This window comes from Maniola jurtina, chromosome 24 (assembly GCF_905333055.1).
Source record: "Maniola jurtina chromosome 24, ilManJurt1.1, whole genome shotgun sequence".
In the NCBI taxonomy this organism is placed as follows: Eukaryota; Metazoa; Arthropoda; class Insecta; order Lepidoptera; family Nymphalidae; genus Maniola; species Maniola jurtina.
The window spans coordinates 2,734,800-2,753,326 of NC_060052.1; the positions used below are offsets into that span (position 1 = coordinate 2,734,800).

Genomic DNA, 18,527 nt, shown 5'->3' on the forward strand with positions numbered 1-18,527 from the left:
AAAAATATTAAAATCCAACAAAGATTCACAAAGTTACGGGCATTTTAATTATGGAGTGGAAGGGTCTTCTATCCCTTTCTCGCAAAACGAAAATTTGTGTGAAACCGCACGAAGCTACTATGGCATTAGTGACGGAGTGACATCATAATGCTATTATCGCTATCTCTGTCTAATCAGAAATATATAAATGCTTATAACTTTTTTTTTAATTTGATCGATTTAATTAGTTTTTTCAGTTTACGTCATTATTTTTATTCTAGTTTATAATAAAGAAATAACAAAATTAGAATAAAATACCCTATTGTATTAGGTATACATTGCTATTAGTATTGTTTTCCAAGCCAAGATCAACATTTACTTTACCTATACAGAGTCTCCTTCCCATACCGAATCCAGAAAACGCAGTGGGACATTGAGGCAAAGTTTCAAAGTTCAGCCAGCGTTCTGGCTTGAATTCCTCACAATCTGGACCCCACATGGGGTGTCGATGGAGTCCATAGGCCGACAACATACACGTTCGACCATTTGAAAGAGTGTAATTTCCTGTAAAAAACACTATTTTCACAATTTTATTCAAAAAACCGGCCAAGTGCGAGTCAGACTCGCGCATCGAGGGTTCCGAACTCGGGTATTTTTTCCGACATTTTACACGATAAATCAAAAACTATTATTCTTAAAAATAAATAAAAATCCGTTTTATAATGCACAAGTAAAGTCAACTTGATATAGTTATCTTACTTTGAAAATTAAAACATATTTAAATATTTTTTTTCTGTGCTGTAACCACAAATTCACGGTTTTCAGATTTATTCCTTTACTTCTGCTATAAGTCCTACCTACCTGCCAAATTTTATGATTCTAGGTCAACAAAAAGTACCCTACAGGTTTTCTTGACAAACACGACGGACGGACGGACGGACACACAGACAGACAGACACATAGACAGACAGACAACAAAGTGATCCTATAAGGGTTCCATTTTTCCTTTTGAGGTAAGGAACCCTAAAAAAATAAGCCAAATTACGTAGTTTTATGTCTTGATCGAGTTTTCTCGCCATGATAGGTGCGAGGGGGTACATGCGTACGGTTTCCTTCAACACAGCCTCCAGGTACACCAGTTGTGACAGATCTTGCTTCGTGACGTCCCTGTCGTCGTCACCGAAAACATCGTGCAACCTGAACCACAAACACTGGAATATAGAGCAAGATCTCAGAGCCCCCAGATGAGCGCGAATGTGATAATTATATGATGATGAAGATGGCTTTATAGCACAAAACACGCATAGTTAAAAAAAACCGGCCAAGTGCGAGTCAGACTCGCGCACTGAGGGTTCCGTACTCGGGTATTTTTCCAACATTTTGCACGTTAACTCAAAAATTATAAGTATTATACCTACACAAAAATAAATAAAAATCTGTTTTAGAATGTACAGGTAAAGCCCTTTCATATGATACCCCACTTGGTATAGTTATCTTACTTTGAAAATTGAAACACATTTTAATTTTTTTAAATTATGTAACCACAAATTTACGGTTATCGGATTTTTCCTTTGCTTGTGCTATAAGACCTACCTACCTGCCCATGATTCTAGGTCACAAGAAGTACCCTATAGGTTTCTTGACAGACACGACGGACGGACAGACAGACGGACGGACAGACAGACAGACAACAAAGTGATCCGTTATAAGGGTTCCGTTTTTCCTTTTGAGGTACGGAACCCTAAAAACCGATAGACCTTGGGTTCCCAACCAATGGCAACCTCGCACCGGAAACCACAGCGTTAGAAGACCTCGCACGAGATGGACCGACGATATCAACGAGTCGCAGGAAGGGTTCATAATGGCAATGAGGAATACAGTCCAAAGAAAATATCTAAGCCACAAACCACTTACTCGTCAAAAATTTTCTCCTGAACATCAGGATATGATCCAACCAACAGCATGGTGTACATAAGTGCACTCGCTGTTGTATCATAACCACTGAGCAATAAGGTATCAACGTGATCTTTAATCTGCCGGTCGCTAAATGCACCTTTTTCTATCGCTAGTTCAAGGAGAAAGTCTATGAAGGGTCTGAATTTCGGACCTGTAATTGAAGGGTTAATTTTTTATTTCACAATTTTTTGTGTCCCCACTGTACCCACTGTACATATGCTGTCTAGTTACAAACCTACTGATTACTAAGCTATTACACCAATCGCGCGTAATTTACTTTTATCCATTGAGGAGTTCTATCATCTCCGAAGATATTCATCGGATCTTCACCAAATTTATTACCTGCAAAGTATACCTTTTCAAACAAAAAAAAAACCCAAATCGGTCCAGGCGTCTTTGAGTAGTCGGTGAACATTAAAAAAAACCGACGAATTGAGAAATTGGGATCCATTAGTTTAGGCACTACGGTGGAACACACAGAATCTGGATACATACATACATAGACTGCTAAAATCACTACCCTTCCTTTTGGCTTTGCCGCAGTCGGGTAAAAATACAATGAGCCTCATAGCGTGATACCCGTGGGAGATACGAGGTCATAAAGCTTTGCTTAAAACTATTAGTTGTCAACCCTAGACACAGCCCGTTGGTACAATGATCTTGTGACCTCATAAATTTTATTAAAGCTATGACCTATAACGTGCCTAGCCCGAACAGCCAATCCAGATACGTCTAGGTATTGATCGGCTAATGAAAACTCTTTCGAATAACACTTCCATCGTAAGTGACTAATCCTAATAGCCAAAACATGAGTCCTCTACGTCTGTTTTACCTTTTGCTGTTTCTTCGATCTTTGCCTGCTTTTTATACTTGAAGTATTGTGCTTGTCTCGTTTTAAGGACCTGTGAAATCAACATATTACAAGTACAGCCAACTCCAAGCAATGGGTTATTCCACTCTCATAATTTAATCTTTTTTAGGGATCTGTACCTCAAAGGGAAAAACGCAATACTTATAGGATCACTTTGTTGTCTGTCTGTCCGTCTGTCGTGTCTGTCAAGAAAACCTGTAGGGTACTTCCCGTTGACCTAGAATTATGAAATTTGGCAGGTAAGTAGGTATTATAGCACAAGTAAAGGAATAAATCTGAAAACCGTGAATTTGTGGTTACATCACAGAAAAAAAATGTGTTTTAATTTTCAAAGTAATATAACTATACCAAGTGGAGTATCATATTAGGAAAGGGCTTTACTTGTACATTCTAAAGCAGTTTTTTTTTGAGCATAATAGTTTTTGATTTATCGTGCAAAATGTCGGAAAAATACCCGAGTACGGAGTTTTTTTTTTGTTGGTGACATTATCAAAAACTATATACGAGTGCCTATCTAGCCACCATTCACATTCACTAAGATGTGTCAAGCCATGCATGCTTAAAAGTAGTCGTAGTCTTGGTCAGTCGTTATATGTGCTTACAGTATTTGACATATTCTGCATGATCTTTATACTTTCATCCTGCTCTCTCTTCAAGGAGGACCAGTTGTACACCACGTCACTGTGCAGCCAGGGCTTCTGAAACCTCTCTGTTACGCATTTGTACATGCTCCGCGCAGCATGTACGTATTCGCTGTTCAGCAAGCATTTGTCACTGAAGTCCACTGCCATAACAGTTACTGAAACAGCGCAGTTATAGTGCACTTAAATATGCATAGCCCAAGATCTGTGATTAACACTTTTTAGGGTTCCGTACGCCAAAAGGAAAAACGGAACCCTTATAGGATCACTTTGTTGTCTGTCTGTCTATCCGTCTGTCCGTCTGTCCGTCTGTAGTGTCTGTCAAGAAAACCAATAGAGTACTTCCCGTTGACCTAGAATCGTGAAATTTGGCAGATACGTATGTCTTATCGCACAAATAAAGGTCCGAAAACCGTGAAATTGTGGCTACCTACATCACAAAAAAAAAATTTCAAATGATTTTTTTTTTATGAACAAATAATAATCAGTATTTTCAATTTTCAAAGTAAGATAACTATGCCAAGTGGTGTATCATATGAATTTACCTGTACATTCTAAAACACTTTTTATTAATTTTTATGCATAACAGTTTTTGATTTATCGTGCAAAAAACCTATATCTACGGATACGAAGTCGCGGGCCTCAACTAGCAATTTGATAATACGTACAGCATGTGGTTTCCAAGGAACTAGGCAGAAGATAATCAAATTGGTCGAACGGTCCTTTGTCGACTTCCGCTTCTAGATCCTTGACCAGACGACGAGATTGTCTGTTGAAGACATCTATAAATCCTTCTAGATTGAACTGATTGAATGCTGAATTCAGTAGCTTCCGATGTATTTTCCATATTGGAACTAGAAGAAAATGTATTTATTTTTAAGTTCACCGACTATCTGGGTATATCGTATCGTAAACATTGATGTATTATTAATCACATTTTGTACATGTATGAAGCGATTTGCCTCCACGTTTTTCATTCGAACCGCTAGGATATGGAACGCCCCATTGACTACATATGTACTCAATGGAACGCCCTTTCAGCATCAGTTTTACTTTCCAATTTTAATATGGTTACCTTTAAGTCAAGAGTGAATAAGCATCTTCTAGGCAAGCGCATTCATCTTAGGATGCATCATCACTTTCCACCAGGGCTAATCACAGCAGTGCGCTAGTCCATAAATTAAAAAAAAAAGTGGCGGAGGGACGCCTGGCCTAAAGGGCCTAAAATCTTGAGGTCTTAATGAAATCTCAAATATATTCGGTTAATAAAAACAACTTTAACGATAATATTTTTAATCATTCAAATACCTATTATTAACCCCCGACCCAAAAAGAGGGGTGTTATAAGTTTGACGTGTGTATCTGTGTATCTGTGTGTCTGTGTATCTGTGTATCTGTCTGTGGCATCGTAGCGCCTAAACGAATGAACCGATTTTAATTTAGTTTTTTTTGTTTAAAAGGTAGCTTGATCGAGAGTGTTCTTAGCTATAATCCAAGAAAATCCGTTCAGCCGTTTGAAAGTTATCAGCTCTTTTCTAGTTACTGTAACCTTCACTTGTCGGGGGTATTATAAATTTTTAATTTACACTTGTTTTATATTCGTTTTCAAATCTAAGAGCTAAAATAATATCAAAAAGTTTTCGCTTAGTTAATTTTTATACAATCCCGATTTCCTGTTCGCATTAATTTTATGAGAGAGCACGTTGTAAAATTAAGGAAAATACAAGTGATTTATGTAACAAAATTAAGTAAAAAAAATTACTCACAAGCAGCAGTAATTAATCCATCACCTAACCAGGGTTTTCCGAATTCGTAAAAGGCGTCCTTTTGTAAACATGTGTTGGTGATATGCAAACAGTCCTCTGGGTCTGTCACAACTAAAAAAATATTCGATTTTAGTTTTTTTTTTTTTTTTTTCTTTATTTATTTAAGGGCTTTGATACATTAAAGTACATGTCAGCCCTATTATAATCTAATTAAATACAACAATACAACAAAATTCTTAATCTAACAAAATAAGTCTTTCTCACTATCCGAATAAGTTATAGTAATATTTAATTCTAGTATTATTATATATATTCTAGTATTTCTGCAAGCGTAATTTTGTCTGGTGGGAGTTACCACTCGGTACGATGCTGCGCAGAATCCAATCGGGTATATTTCCCATTTTTTAAGGTTCCGTACCTCAAAAGGGAAAACGGAACCCTTATATGATCACTTTGTTGTCTGTCTGTCTGGCCGTCCGTCCGTCCGTCCGTCCGTCTGTCGGGTAATAGATAATACCCGAGTATGGAACTCTCTCGGTGCGCGAGTCTGACCATAACCGTCATATTAATCTATACTAATATTATAAAGAGGAAACCTTTGTATTTTTGTATGTTTGTATTGAATAGGCTCAAAAACTACTGGACCGATTTCAAAATTTCTTTTATCATTACTTAGAGGGATCCTTCCGAATCCGTATAGGCTATATTTTATCCCGGAACACCCGTGCGAAGCCGGGGCGGGTCGCTAGTTATATCATAACGCGATCATAATCGTCGTCATCAATATAACGTTAAGAGACCTATGTCTAGCAGTGGACATCTAGCTGTTAAGAATGATGATGACAAGTTAAATAGATACAGTATAGATGAATATATTATATAATAGACTTACAATATATTGTTCTGGGTCCAATAAAAAGAGACGTAACTCCACCGGCATTCAAGGAGTCATAGCTTATCTTTTTCACTCTATTCCACAGTTCTGTAAGAAAAAGTGCAAGATATTCTACATAATCTAAATAAATGCACAGCTCAAACTACTGGACGAATCGGCTGAAATTTTTAGCATCCATATAGCTTTTCTTAACTTTCAACCCCTATTTCACCACCCTTTAGGGGAATTTTTCAAAATAACTTATACTTACAGGTTTTATTAAGTATATATAAAAATATATATATTTTAATATGAATTGTATTGTCCGTGGTGTTAAAGGTAAATTCTTACGTGAACTGTTTCCAAGTAAGAGGTGAAGGTGTCCTATCAGTGGCAAAGCGCCCGGGAGCGGTGGGGGCTCATCTTCATTCCTGTTTCTCCGCCGCCACGCCAATATACCGCACCACAGAAATACCAGTACAAGTGCCACCGTCAACATTGAAGATGAGTTAAATAATGTTCTTTTTAAAATCAGTTTAATGGTAGGTACTTTATATACTTGTTATACCTATACTTTATACTCGTTACCCGCCCCGGCTTCGCACGGGGAGCCTAGGTACCTATTCTATAGACAAAAATATATGGGTATAAATACAATGAAATCCGTATTGCATTGCACTGAGAAAGGGTGCGTACCTACTACTTAGCTACTACAGTTTCTTTTACCGGAATCAAACCTGTTACTAATTGGGCAGAAATGAAAATTTATTGTACAGTAGGTATATGGTTAAGAGTTTTCTTTTTACTAAGCTAATAAACTGATTGTGATCGATTTGCTTTTACCCGTTGAAGAGTTCCATCCACTATTTCAGAAACTGTTCATAATGATAATAAAACCATTGTAAAAAAAGAATTGTGAAAATCGGTTCTTTGACGGAGTTATGGAGTAAAGTCGATAAAAAATTTGATCCAGTATCCCGAAGAATCCCAATTTTTTTTCGGGATAAAAACTACTCTATTATGCTAACCGCTACTAACCAGTATCAGCTACCAACCAGTATCAGCTACCAACCAGTATCAGCTATCACTGTACCAAATTTAATTTAAATCCGTTCAGTAGTTATCGCGCGTTGCGCGCATATACAGACAGATAGGCAGGCAAACAGAAAAAAAAACCAATAAAATGGTTTTGGGGTCTATATCACACTAATATTATAAAGCAGAAAGTTTGTATGTGTGTGTGTGTGTGTGTGTGTGTGTGTGTGTGTGTGTGTGTGTGTGTGTGTGTGTGTGTGTGTGTGTATGTATGTTTGTTACTCCTTCACGCAAAAACTACTGGACGGATTGGGCTGAAATTTAGAATGGAGATAGATTATACCCTGGATTAGCACATAGGCTAATTTTTATCCCGGAAAATCAAAGAGTTCCCACGGGAATTTTAAAAAACCTACATCCACGCGAACGAAGTCGCGGGTATCAGCTAGTCGATAATAATGTGCTCTCCGATTAAAATTTTAAAAATACATTTGTACAGAAATCGTCCAGTTACAGTTTTATTATAAGTATAGACTTTATTTGTTTAAATGTTTCGAGGTTGCAAACTAACGTCTACATAGTGTTAATTTATCCTCCATAGGTACTATTAATAATTAACACGTAATGTGTCTTTCTGTCTGTTAACTTTCCGTATGGATACCTCACTTGGTAGGTATAAGTTCATTCATCTAACTTTGAAAATTGAAAATACTACCTAATTATTTGTTCATGAACATATTTTTTTTGGGATTTGTGATGTAACCACAAATTAACAGTTTTCGGATTTTTTAATTTATTTGTGCTATAAGACCTACCTATCTGCCTTTCATGATCCTAGGTCAACCGGAAGTATCTTATAGGTTTTTTTGACAGACACGACAGACGGACAGACAGATAGACAACAATAAGTGTTATTTTTATCCTTTTGAGGTACGGAACCCTAAAAAAATCCTAGAGAGAATATTAGAAAAATAAAGAAGTAGATGTACCTACGTGTTTCAGGTTTTCTGGTAATTTCACAGCCTCACTGGTTATCGAAAATTCCACTCGAACGAAGCCGGGACGAATCATCTAGTTTATAATAATTATGCCATTTTATGTAAATAGCACCTAAAGAGTTACGAAACCGAACGAAAAATTAACAAAACGAAACAAGAACGAACGAAATAAGAAACGATAAACAGTATTTAAACTAGCTGATGCACGCGACTTCATCCGCGTGTGTTTAGGTTTATAAAATTCCCGTGGAAACGCTTTGATTTTCCGTGATAAAAAGTAGCCTATGTCACTTTCCGGGTCTTTAACTAACAGAAAGTGACATAGTACAATATTTGTAAAAAAGGGAATTTTGAAAATTGGTTGAGGAGTTATCGAGTAAAATTGATAAAAAATTTGAACTTGTATCTGAAGAATCCTTAATTACTGTCGGGATAGGAACTACCCTATTCATAAAACCGGAGTATCATCAGCTACCAGTGTACCAAATTCCATTTAAATCCGTTCAGTAGTTTTCGCGTGATGCGCGCACATAGGCAGACAGACAAAAGTTCCAAAAAAAGTTTTGGGGTCTATGTCAATATTAATGTTTCCTCCGATTGAAATTTTCAGAATATTTTTAATGTACAGAAATCGTCCAGTTACAGTTTTATTATAAGTATATAAGTAGGTATACAAGATGTTTGGTAATTAGTATATAATGACGACACGTACCCATGCTACTTTGATGTGATAAATACAATGCTGAAGTAAAATGACGAAATAAAATTATAAAAATTTCCATACAAAATTTTAAATTTTTTTAATGACCAAGTTTTCATGGCCCTAATGTGCCCTAACTCACTGAGATTCTTGGCCTCGGCCTATCTGAAGATGGCCAACGATCTCAGTGAGTTAGGGCACGGTAGGGTCATGAAAACTTTGACATAATTTTTTTTTTAAATTTTGTATGGAAATTTTTATAATTTTATTTCGTCATTATACTTCAGCATTGTGTTTATCAGATCAAAGTAGCATGGGTACGTGTCGTCATTATATACTAATTACCAAACACCCTGTATATAATGGAAGTAAGTAATTAGTACGTTATTCGCCATTCGCAAGAATAATTATCCTATTCATCATCATTTAAAAACATCTCAAGTAGGTACTAAGTTTTTATCGGCAATAAAACAGCATGGTCAGCAAATATACTAGGCATTATCAAAAAAAAAAATTAAAAATGGACGTCCAAAATCTCTACAAAGGAAAAAAAAAATTGTTACTACACGTGTATGTTTGTATGAAGTCGGGCGAGCTTCGCGCTGTGATTTCTAGTTTTTTTAATTATGCTCGCCCGCCTTCATTACATACATACATACACGTGTAGAAACAAACAAACGTGTGTGTTTTTAACCCCGACCCAAAAAGAGGGGTGTTTCTCTGTGTGTCTGTGTATCTGTGTATCTGTGTATCTGTCTGTGGCATCGTAGCGCCTAAACGAATGAACCGATTTTAATTTAGTTTTTTTTGTTTGAAAGGTGGCTTGATCGAGAGTGTTCTTAGCTATAATCCAAAAAAATTGGTTCAGCCGTTTAAAAGTTATCAGCTATTTTCTAGTTTTCTTGTAGAAAAGAAGGTTAGATAACCCTTAGGTTCATAATATTCAAGTGTCAATTGACAATAATGTCAAGCTGTCAAGATGGACGTTGCCTAGATATACATAATTATTTATTTGAAAATGATTTGTCGGGGGTGTTGAAAATTTTTAATTTACACTTGTTAGTGAAATTAGTCATTGCTTGGTACCTAAAATAGCAATTCACCAGCAAGACTTTTCAAATCCACACGGCTTAGGAGTTCAGTACCTTGCAGCATCAGGATTGAACAGTTGAGATCCGAAGTTAAATTATGCAGTCTATGCCTGGTACATAAAATAATACTGCACCATCCGCAGTTCCTGAATCACTATACTTTAGGAGTACTATACCCTGCCTCATCAGGGTGGAAGAGTTAGCACTTCATGTTCAATGAAGTCGTTGCTTGGTGCCTAGAATATTAATTCACTATGAACACTTCTTGAATCTTGATAATTAAGGCGGGTAGTAACCCTGCAGCATCAGGATGCTGCAGGGTTACTATTTTTTTTTTAAATAAAATACCCTGCATCATCAGGGTGGAAGAGTTAGGACTTCATGTTCAATGAAGTGGTTGCTTGGTGCCTACAATATTAATTCACTATGAACACTTCTTGAATCTTGATAATTAAGGCGGGCAGTAACCCTGCAGCATCAGGATTAAGGATTTGGATCCAGAATTTTTTATGGGACCACTACGGAAACTTCTACTGTTCATTAAAAAAAATATTTGCTAATAGGTATTATTAATGCGAAAGTGTGTTTATTTGTTGGTTTGTCTTTCAATCTCGCCGCTACGGAGCAGCGGATCGAAGTAATCAATAGTCGATGGTCGAACGTTTCAAGCATAGAGTAGGATTATGTTTCAAGTTCACTTTAAGTTTCGGTAAGTATGTTGGTAGTAAGGTTAAGAGAAACTGTACTTGTAAAAGGCGTTTATTGGTCCTGCCTTGACTGGTTTGTGAGCGTTCGTTAATGTTACGTAATTGTAAAAGCAAGGTTTTGAACTGAACTCTAAAATAATTTTATTTTCCGTTGAAAGGGGGTTAAATAAAAACGAATACTAAGTAATAAGTTTTTAACTATATTAGTTTAAAACCATAATTTAAATAAAATAACCATAAAACCGACTTAAACCTTGAATATTAATAGGATAATACATGATCGTCTGTTTATTTCCTCATTTGTCCCGATACTGGCTTTAGTAGGACGTCCATCTTACTTATCATCAACAAGTGATTTCCGGACACCCTGTAGCGTCGGAACACGTGAGCCAGAGTTGTCTTCATTGACATGAAAGCGTATGTTTTTCCTGGAAACAAAAATCATTACAAGTGTAAATAAAAAATTTATAACACCCCCGACAAGTGAAGGTTACAGTAACTAGAAAAAAGCTGATAACTTTCAAACGGCTGAACCGATTTTCTTGGATTATAGCTAAGAACACTCTCGATCAAGCCACCTTTCAAACAAAAAAAAACTAAATTAAAATCGGTTCATTCGTTTAGGCGCTACGATGCCACAGACAGATACACAGATACACACGTCAAACTTATAACACCCCTCTTTTTGGGTCGGGGGTTAAAAATTGTATTAGATACATAGTTAATAATCCTGACATATAACATATTATGACACTAAAAGTTTAAAAGGGCTCCCAGAGCCGTAAAGCATATTGAAAAACAAAACAACGCTGAAACTTGAATATATTGACAAAACGCCTCGTACACAAATCCAAAATTACACAGCCATCTATGGGGATGTCTATGTTAGGGGTTTTCCTGACGGGTATCTAATATTCGAAATGAAAAGATCCTCAGGAGAGCTAAGGACACGACATAGCCTAAACAATTGGCTCGCAAACTGAATTAGTGGCAATGCTGCAGACCACGCTCGTCTTAGGGACCTTTTGGTAAGACATTTCAACGTATGATCGAGCCAAAAAGTGCAGCAGTGCGGGCTGCCCTTCAGCACGGCGAAAAGAGGCTGAGAAACTGTGTGGTAGCGCTCATTAGGTAAAACTTTAGTGTGTCAAACAGTGTAAGAACGACGATGATGGTGATATGATAACAATTAAGATTTTAGCATCATCTGTCCAAGCCGAAATCAATATTTATGTTACCTATACATGATCTCCTTCCCATACCAAAGCCAGCAAACGCAGTCGGACATTTAGGCAAGGTTTCAAGATCCAGCCAGCGTTCTGGCTTGAATTCCTCAACATCTGGACCCCACGAGGAGTGTCTGTGGACTCCATAGGTCGACAGAAAACACGTTCGACCTTTCGAGAGAGTGCAGTTTCCTGAAGAAAGAAACAATGAGGTAATCAAAACAGTATTTCGAACTGAAAACAGTTTATGAAGTCGGTGAAAAACAGTAACTAAAGTTCTGGAAATACCAGCACCCCTGGCATGGGCAGGAGGTCAAAATTTAATCCCGTGATTATAGCTACTGACAAGGGATAAAATTTACTGGTCCACCTCACAAAGCACGGAAACAGGGGCGAGAAGAAGTTTAGTATAACTGCCTTAACTCTTTCTGGCTGGCCCACAATTTAAGACAACATCGTCTCTTACCACTGGATGAGATCACAGTCAAGGGCTAATTTCTTGTCGTTAATTTTTAAAAAAATCTTACGTAGTTTAACGTCTTGATCGAGATATCTTGTAATAAAGGGCGCGATGGGATAAATGCGCATGGTTTCCTTCAACACAGCCTCCAGGTACACCAGTTGTGCCAGATCTTGCTTCGTGACGTCCCTGTCTTCGTCGCCGAAAACATCGTGCAACCTGAAATATGCCCATTCAAATGTAAAACTAACTCTTTCTCTGTTACGATCCTTGAAGTGCATCATGACTCCTTCCTTTATTAATAATGCTCAGGGATTTCTTTTTCATGAACTTACAAAATTTATTGTTTTTATTTTTTTATTTTTGTGTGAAAATCTTAATGCGGTTCACAGACTACATCTACTTACCAAGTTTTGACAGTATAGTTCTTATAGTTTCGGAAAAAAGTGTCTGTGACATACGTATGGCTGGACAGACAGACATGACAAATCCATAAGGGTTCCGTTTTTTGCCATTTGGCCACGGAACCCTAATCAGATGTAAGAGATATCTAACAAGTAACAACGGGTCTTCAAACGGGCTCTCTAAGTCACAGCGGAATTATGAGAGTCAAATTCAGTCTACCTTTGGTCTCCCATCAGCGTACCAAGTATTAACCAGCATCATCATAAGCCTCGCAATCCTTATCATCCTGTTAAAACATCTTTATCTTAGTTTTAGTTTCTACGGAAGGATTTGAGAACTCGCCTCATTGCTATTCTAAGAAAACCCCGTCTATTATTATTGGAAGGGATCACAAATCTTATTAATGAAAGATGATGAGAATATTTCACAACTAAGTACCACAAATAACTTACTCTATAAAAATCTTCTGCTGAACCTCAGGGTAGGATCCAACTAACAGCATCGTGTACATAAGCACACTTGCTGATGTGTCGTGACCACCGAACAATATGGTGTCAACGTGTTCCCTGATCTCCCGGTCGTTGAAAGCACCTTTCTCTATAGCTAGTTCAAGGAGAAGGTCCATGAAGGGTCGGAATTTTGGACCTGTACAGAATTCCATTTTCATCATAACTAAATTTTATTCAAAAATAAAATAACACCTAAGCAATAAGTCTAAAATTTTGAATAATTTGAAATTAACACCACAGGCTCCTATTTTTCGGGCCGCATTTGAAGCATTTATTTCAAATCTTGAGATTGGTATGTTTTACCTTTTGTCGTGTCTTTAGTCTCTTTGCTAAGTTTATTATTTAAGTATTCTGCTTTTCTCTTTTTAAGGACCTGTGAACAAACAAATATTAAAATAACAACTTTTGATAAGAATGCAAAATATACAATTTTATAGGTAACAGCTTACAAATATATATAACATTGAATATTCTACCCATACATGTATTTTATTCAGAAAAATCAATTAAGTATGTCAACGTTATTGTCGTGAATATCATGTAGTAGTCTGTAAATATAAAAGGGGAAACTGGCTGACTGACAACTCAAATTGTCGCGCTGGGTCTAAATTTATAGCGTAGACTTCCACTAAGGAAACATTTTGACACAAGCTTAATCCACAAGGATGAAGTCGTGGCAATAAGCTGATCCTCTTAAATATCTTGTTTGAATTTACGATACTTACAGTGTTTGACATATTGTGCAAGATCTTCAGACACTCGTCCTGCTTCCTCTTCAAGAAGGACCAGTTGAACACCGCGTCACTGTACAGCCAGGGCTTCTGGATCCTCTCTATCAAGCATTTGAACATATCCTCTGCGGCATGTACGTATTCGCTGTTCAGCAAGCTCTCGTCACTAAAATCGACTTTCATAACAGTTACTGAAAACATAGTGGGATAATTTTATTAAGTGATCTCGCCAGTGATGTGCAATAGACGCGAAAGAACTCTGCAGATCTTAGCGATTCAAAATTGCAGTTGTCATCAGGAAAAAAGAACTCTGAACTGCCCTACCCGTTCCACAACCAGGTTAACCCCGCTTCCATCTTTGCATCATCACTTACCACCAGGTGAGATTGCAGTCAAGAGCTAACTTGTATCTAAATTAATAACAAGTGTAAATTAAAAATTTATAACACCCCCGACAAGTGAAGGTTACAGTAACTAGAAAAGACCGAAAAGACCTGATAACTTTCAAACGGCTGAACTGATTTTATTTGACTATTCCGCGCCTACGATCTAAAGTATCTGAGTTTTCCAAAACATCATTTTCAAATAAATAATTATGTATTTAGGCAACGTCCATCTTGACAGCTTGACATTTGTCAATTGACATAATATTATGAACCTAACGGTTATCTAACCTTCTTTTCTACAAGAAAACTAGAAAAGAGCTGATAACTCTTAAACGGCTGAACTATTTTTTTTGGATTATAGCTAAGAACACTCTCGATCAAGCCACCTTTCAAACAAAAAAAAAGTAAATTAAAATCGGTTCATTCGTTTAGGCGCTACGATGCCACAGACAGATACACAGATACACAGATACACAGACACACAGATACACAGATACACAGATACACACGTCAAACTTATAACACCCCTCTTTTTGGGTCGGAGGTTAAAAAAAGAACTTGAATATTTAGTAACCAAATGTCACCATTTTAAAAATCTATATCTATGTATCTATGACACTCCCCCTCACAATAACCGGGGGTCTGATTTTTAGAAGTTTTAACAACCTTGGTTGTGGTATTTATTGCCTTTGTAAAATATCTGTTTCATATTTTCTGTCCTTGTAACGGATGGTAACTTATCGTAAGTGATTTAACTATTTGACGATTGGTTCGTAAGTAAACCTTTGCGCATAACCAACTATAATTTAACAAGTCAACTGTTAAGAGCAGAATTGCACATGACAGAACAAAACAGAAATCTTGATTTGACAGGCACGCTGAAGCGCCTTTTTATAACCTGTGTTTTTACGACTTCTTATTTGAAACGCATTGTACTAATACATACGACATGTGGTTTCCAGGACATTAAGCAGAATATAAGCAAAATGATCGAACGGTCCCTTGCCAACTTCCACTTCTAGGTTCTTGACCAGACGACGAGCTTGCTCGTTGAGAACGTCCATAAATCCATCGAGAATACTCTGATTGAACGCTGGATTCAGAAGCTTCCGATGTGCTTTCCATGTTTGCACTAGAAGAAAATAAGGGAATAATTATAGTTATTTGCTATGCCTGGCTGCAGAGTTGTTATTTTGGTGTTAGAGTTATGAGTATGTCTTCAATTCCGAGCCAGCGAAGGAGTCAGGTTGAACCATGAGCGAAGCGAGTGATTCAAAAATAGAATCCTGAGCGTAGCAAGGAACTCAAAGGTATAAGCGCAAATAAATTAATAGTAGCCATAATAGAGGAAAAAGATGCTTGATACAAAAGGCGCCAGTACTGTGGAGGTTTCAACAAGAAGTTTTTATATTAATAATGTGCAAGTCTTAGACCGTGAAGGAAATTCTAATTCTAGAAGATTCTTTAAATGAATAAAGTTTTTTTTTCGGGTGCGTTCAGAATTCAAATTTAAAATTCTTAGAGCAAAAAATAAATGTCAAAATAATCACTATTCAACGAACTTCATTATAATATTGTTTATAGGTAGGTATTATAAAAATAAAAATAAGTCATTCCAACGAATCACTAATTTTACCTACCTATAATAGTAAAGACTGTAAAGACGAACCGCGTTCCTGAACTTTTTATTATGTGGTATTTAAAAGAAAGAAAAAAGTAAGGTAACTACTTCCTTAATCTAAAGGTAAGTACGCCAACCATAGATCGCAGTTCATCACGTTCAGATTTCAAATGTACTTTTAACTCTAGCGGTTAAAATGGACTTTTCCTTATAGGAAAAGCAGAGATGAAAACTTATTTGCTTATTTTTTTTATTTAGGTTTCAAGATGTATTTCAGCTAAAGTGAAAGATGGAGTCTGATATTGAACGCGCTCTATTTTGAAAGGGGTAAGGAAACATTTTGATAGTATGTACCTAATGAGAAAAAAGTAAGCCCAAAAATAAATTTACTCACCATCAGCAGTTATTAATCCATCACCAAACCATGGTTTTCCAAAGTCGTAAAAGCCGTCCTTTTGCAAACATGTGTTGGCGATAGTCAAACAATCTTCTGGGTCTGTTACAACTAGAAAAATAATGGATTTTATTATTTATATAAGCGCTGATTATGTCTGGTGCCAGTTATCGTGCTACCGGCTACTGGCAAAGCAGACTTATGTTGCATCGATGTTATACTGAAATCCTACGCGAATGCTGCTCAGTGCACCAATAAGGTCATTTACACAAAGATTGAAAAATGTAGGGAAGCACAACCCTCCTTGCTTGATACCGCATTTCAAGCCGTAATGTCTTGAGATAGCACCGTCCCATATCTCAAATTATTGACCTGGTTGCCATACCATTATTTAAAAAAAATAGCCGTTTTTATTAGTATTCCCCAAATTAAGTATAAAAACCTGACTTGCAAAAAATCTTGGGTTATAAATAAAGTATGCAATGTGTAATAAGTATAAAAATATATATTATAATATAAGGGCTTACGATATGTTGTTCTGGGTCCAATATTAACAGATATAACTCCACCGGCGTTCAAGGAACTATAGCACACCTTTTTCGCTGTATCCCATAATTCTGTAAGAAAAACTCAGGTTCTTGTTTTGTGTTATCGCCAAGTAAAATTATTATGATTACTTGCCTACTTAATTTTAGAGAAGAATATCAACGAACTGGGAACATTGAAATTTTTTTTACTGAGATAATAAGGCACGTCTGGCACTAATGGAATCTTGGACCATATCGAAGATTCAGTTATTATGCAAAAGTGTTCAGGTCAAAAGACTCATCCCCTAACTCAATTTTGACGAAATTGGTACTTGCCTCCCGGAGTCGGACGTAGGGCAATTTAATCTTAGAAAATGTAAGAGTACCATTTCCATGGGAAATAAAAACTAAATACACGCGGATGAAGTCGCGAGAATAATCACGTATTTTATAAAATTTTCCAATGGTTCGAATTTGCAGGATTGCTTGCTACCACTCCTGGTTCCTGTCCAGTGGGGTGCAGGTCAAAGAGACACAAAACTACTGCTCACCTTAGATAAAATGATTAAATGCTCATTTCTCAAGAGTTTCATTATAGAGAGAGAAAGAGAGAGAGCCAGCAAGGGCCAGACCTTCGTTATTTTAATATAATAGCTGAAAGTTTCTCTGCGTATTGTCCCCAACACAGGGAAGAAGAGGGAAAGTTTTGATCATGGTGGCTTTGGGAGATAACAGGTAAGAAAGGTGTAAAAACCTATTATCTCCTAAAGCCATTATGATCAAAAATTCATAGTCGCTGAGCGTTTTTCCCTATAGGTATTGGGGACAACATGAAGAAAAACTTTCAGCTATTTAAAATTACGAATTTTCATTCATTCATTCATTCAGAAAAATTCAATAAGAAGATTATCGTATTGTAATATAACGTATTCATAGTATTTTGCGTATGAAATACGTAAGCCTACCCCGTGCGATGCTGGGATGGGTTAACTATTGATATAGACATACTTTTCATTTGGTTAACAAAATGGTGAAGGTAGAACTATTTTGGACTTCGTCTGTGTTGGTGTTAGCTGGCGGGCGTGCTCTGCTTTTTTGGAGTGTTTTTTTTTGTTAAAACTGACTGGAAAGCGCTTTAAGGGGGTCCCGTGCGTATGTCGGCGAGCACCGGCACAGACGGGGTCCATACTTGTATAGTTTCCCTAACTTGTTACAAATGACTACTAACTTGACATTGGCTAATCTTTGTAAAGCCAGACGAGAGAGAAAAAAAAACTATTTTTGCTAGTCCTAATCAAATACTAATACTTACGTGAACTGTTTCCAAATAAAAGGTGAATGTGGCCTATCAGTGGCAAAGCGCCCGGGAGCGGTGGGGGCTCATCTTTATTCCTGTTTCTCCGCCGCCACGCCAATATACCGCACCACAGAAATACTAGCACAAGAGCCACCGTCAACATTGTAGGTAATTACTAATTAATTTACAATTTTATATAAACAAGGAATTTTTATAAAAGGCCGAATGTCGTATTATAACTGTTAAAAAATATTAAAATTTCCACTTTAATTCATAAAGTTGAACAAATATTATATAGCACTGAACACGAGTGATCTTTTCCATTGACAAGAAATGACTCAGATTTTTTAAAA

The 18,527-nt window shown here is 36.8% G+C and overlaps 3 protein-coding genes across 3 annotated transcripts in view; all 3 read right to left on the minus strand.

Moving 5' to 3' along the window:
* LOC123877608 (cytochrome P450 4C1-like) overlaps positions 1 to 1,676 on the minus strand; it is a 28,757-nt gene extending 27,081 nt beyond the window's left edge. Inside the window, exon 1 of the mRNA XM_045924424.1 lies at positions 1,665 to 1,676. The gene's annotated coding sequence lies outside the window, so the exon portion shown is untranslated. The remainder of the gene's footprint in view (positions 1 to 1,664) is intronic.
* LOC123877512 overlaps positions 1 to 18,527 on the minus strand; it is a 93,513-nt gene that overhangs the window by 55,443 nt on the left and 19,543 nt on the right. Inside the window, exons 16-20 of the mRNA XM_045924315.1 lie at positions 3,409 to 3,605; positions 2,768 to 2,837; positions 1,894 to 2,086; positions 1,025 to 1,176; positions 364 to 543 (exon numbers count right to left, since the gene is read on the minus strand). Of these exons, the coding sequence (XP_045780271.1) occupies positions 364 to 543; positions 1,025 to 1,176; positions 1,894 to 2,086; positions 2,768 to 2,837; positions 3,409 to 3,605 (792 nt within the window). The remainder of the gene's footprint in view (positions 1 to 363; positions 544 to 1,024; positions 1,177 to 1,893; positions 2,087 to 2,767; positions 2,838 to 3,408; positions 3,606 to 18,527) is intronic.
* LOC123877612 (cytochrome P450 4V2-like) lies at positions 10,825 to 18,490 on the minus strand. Its single transcript, XM_045924434.1, has 10 exons — positions 18,190 to 18,490; positions 16,878 to 16,967; positions 16,351 to 16,461; positions 15,282 to 15,467; positions 13,944 to 14,140; positions 13,522 to 13,591; positions 13,162 to 13,354; positions 12,372 to 12,523; positions 11,857 to 12,036; positions 10,825 to 11,046 (listed from the first exon to the last, which is right to left on the minus strand). Exons 1-10 carry the CDS (start codon positions 18,335 to 18,337, stop codon positions 10,907 to 10,909), a joined length of 1,467 nt encoding a protein of 488 aa, XP_045780390.1. The 5' UTR covers positions 18,338 to 18,490; the 3' UTR covers positions 10,825 to 10,906.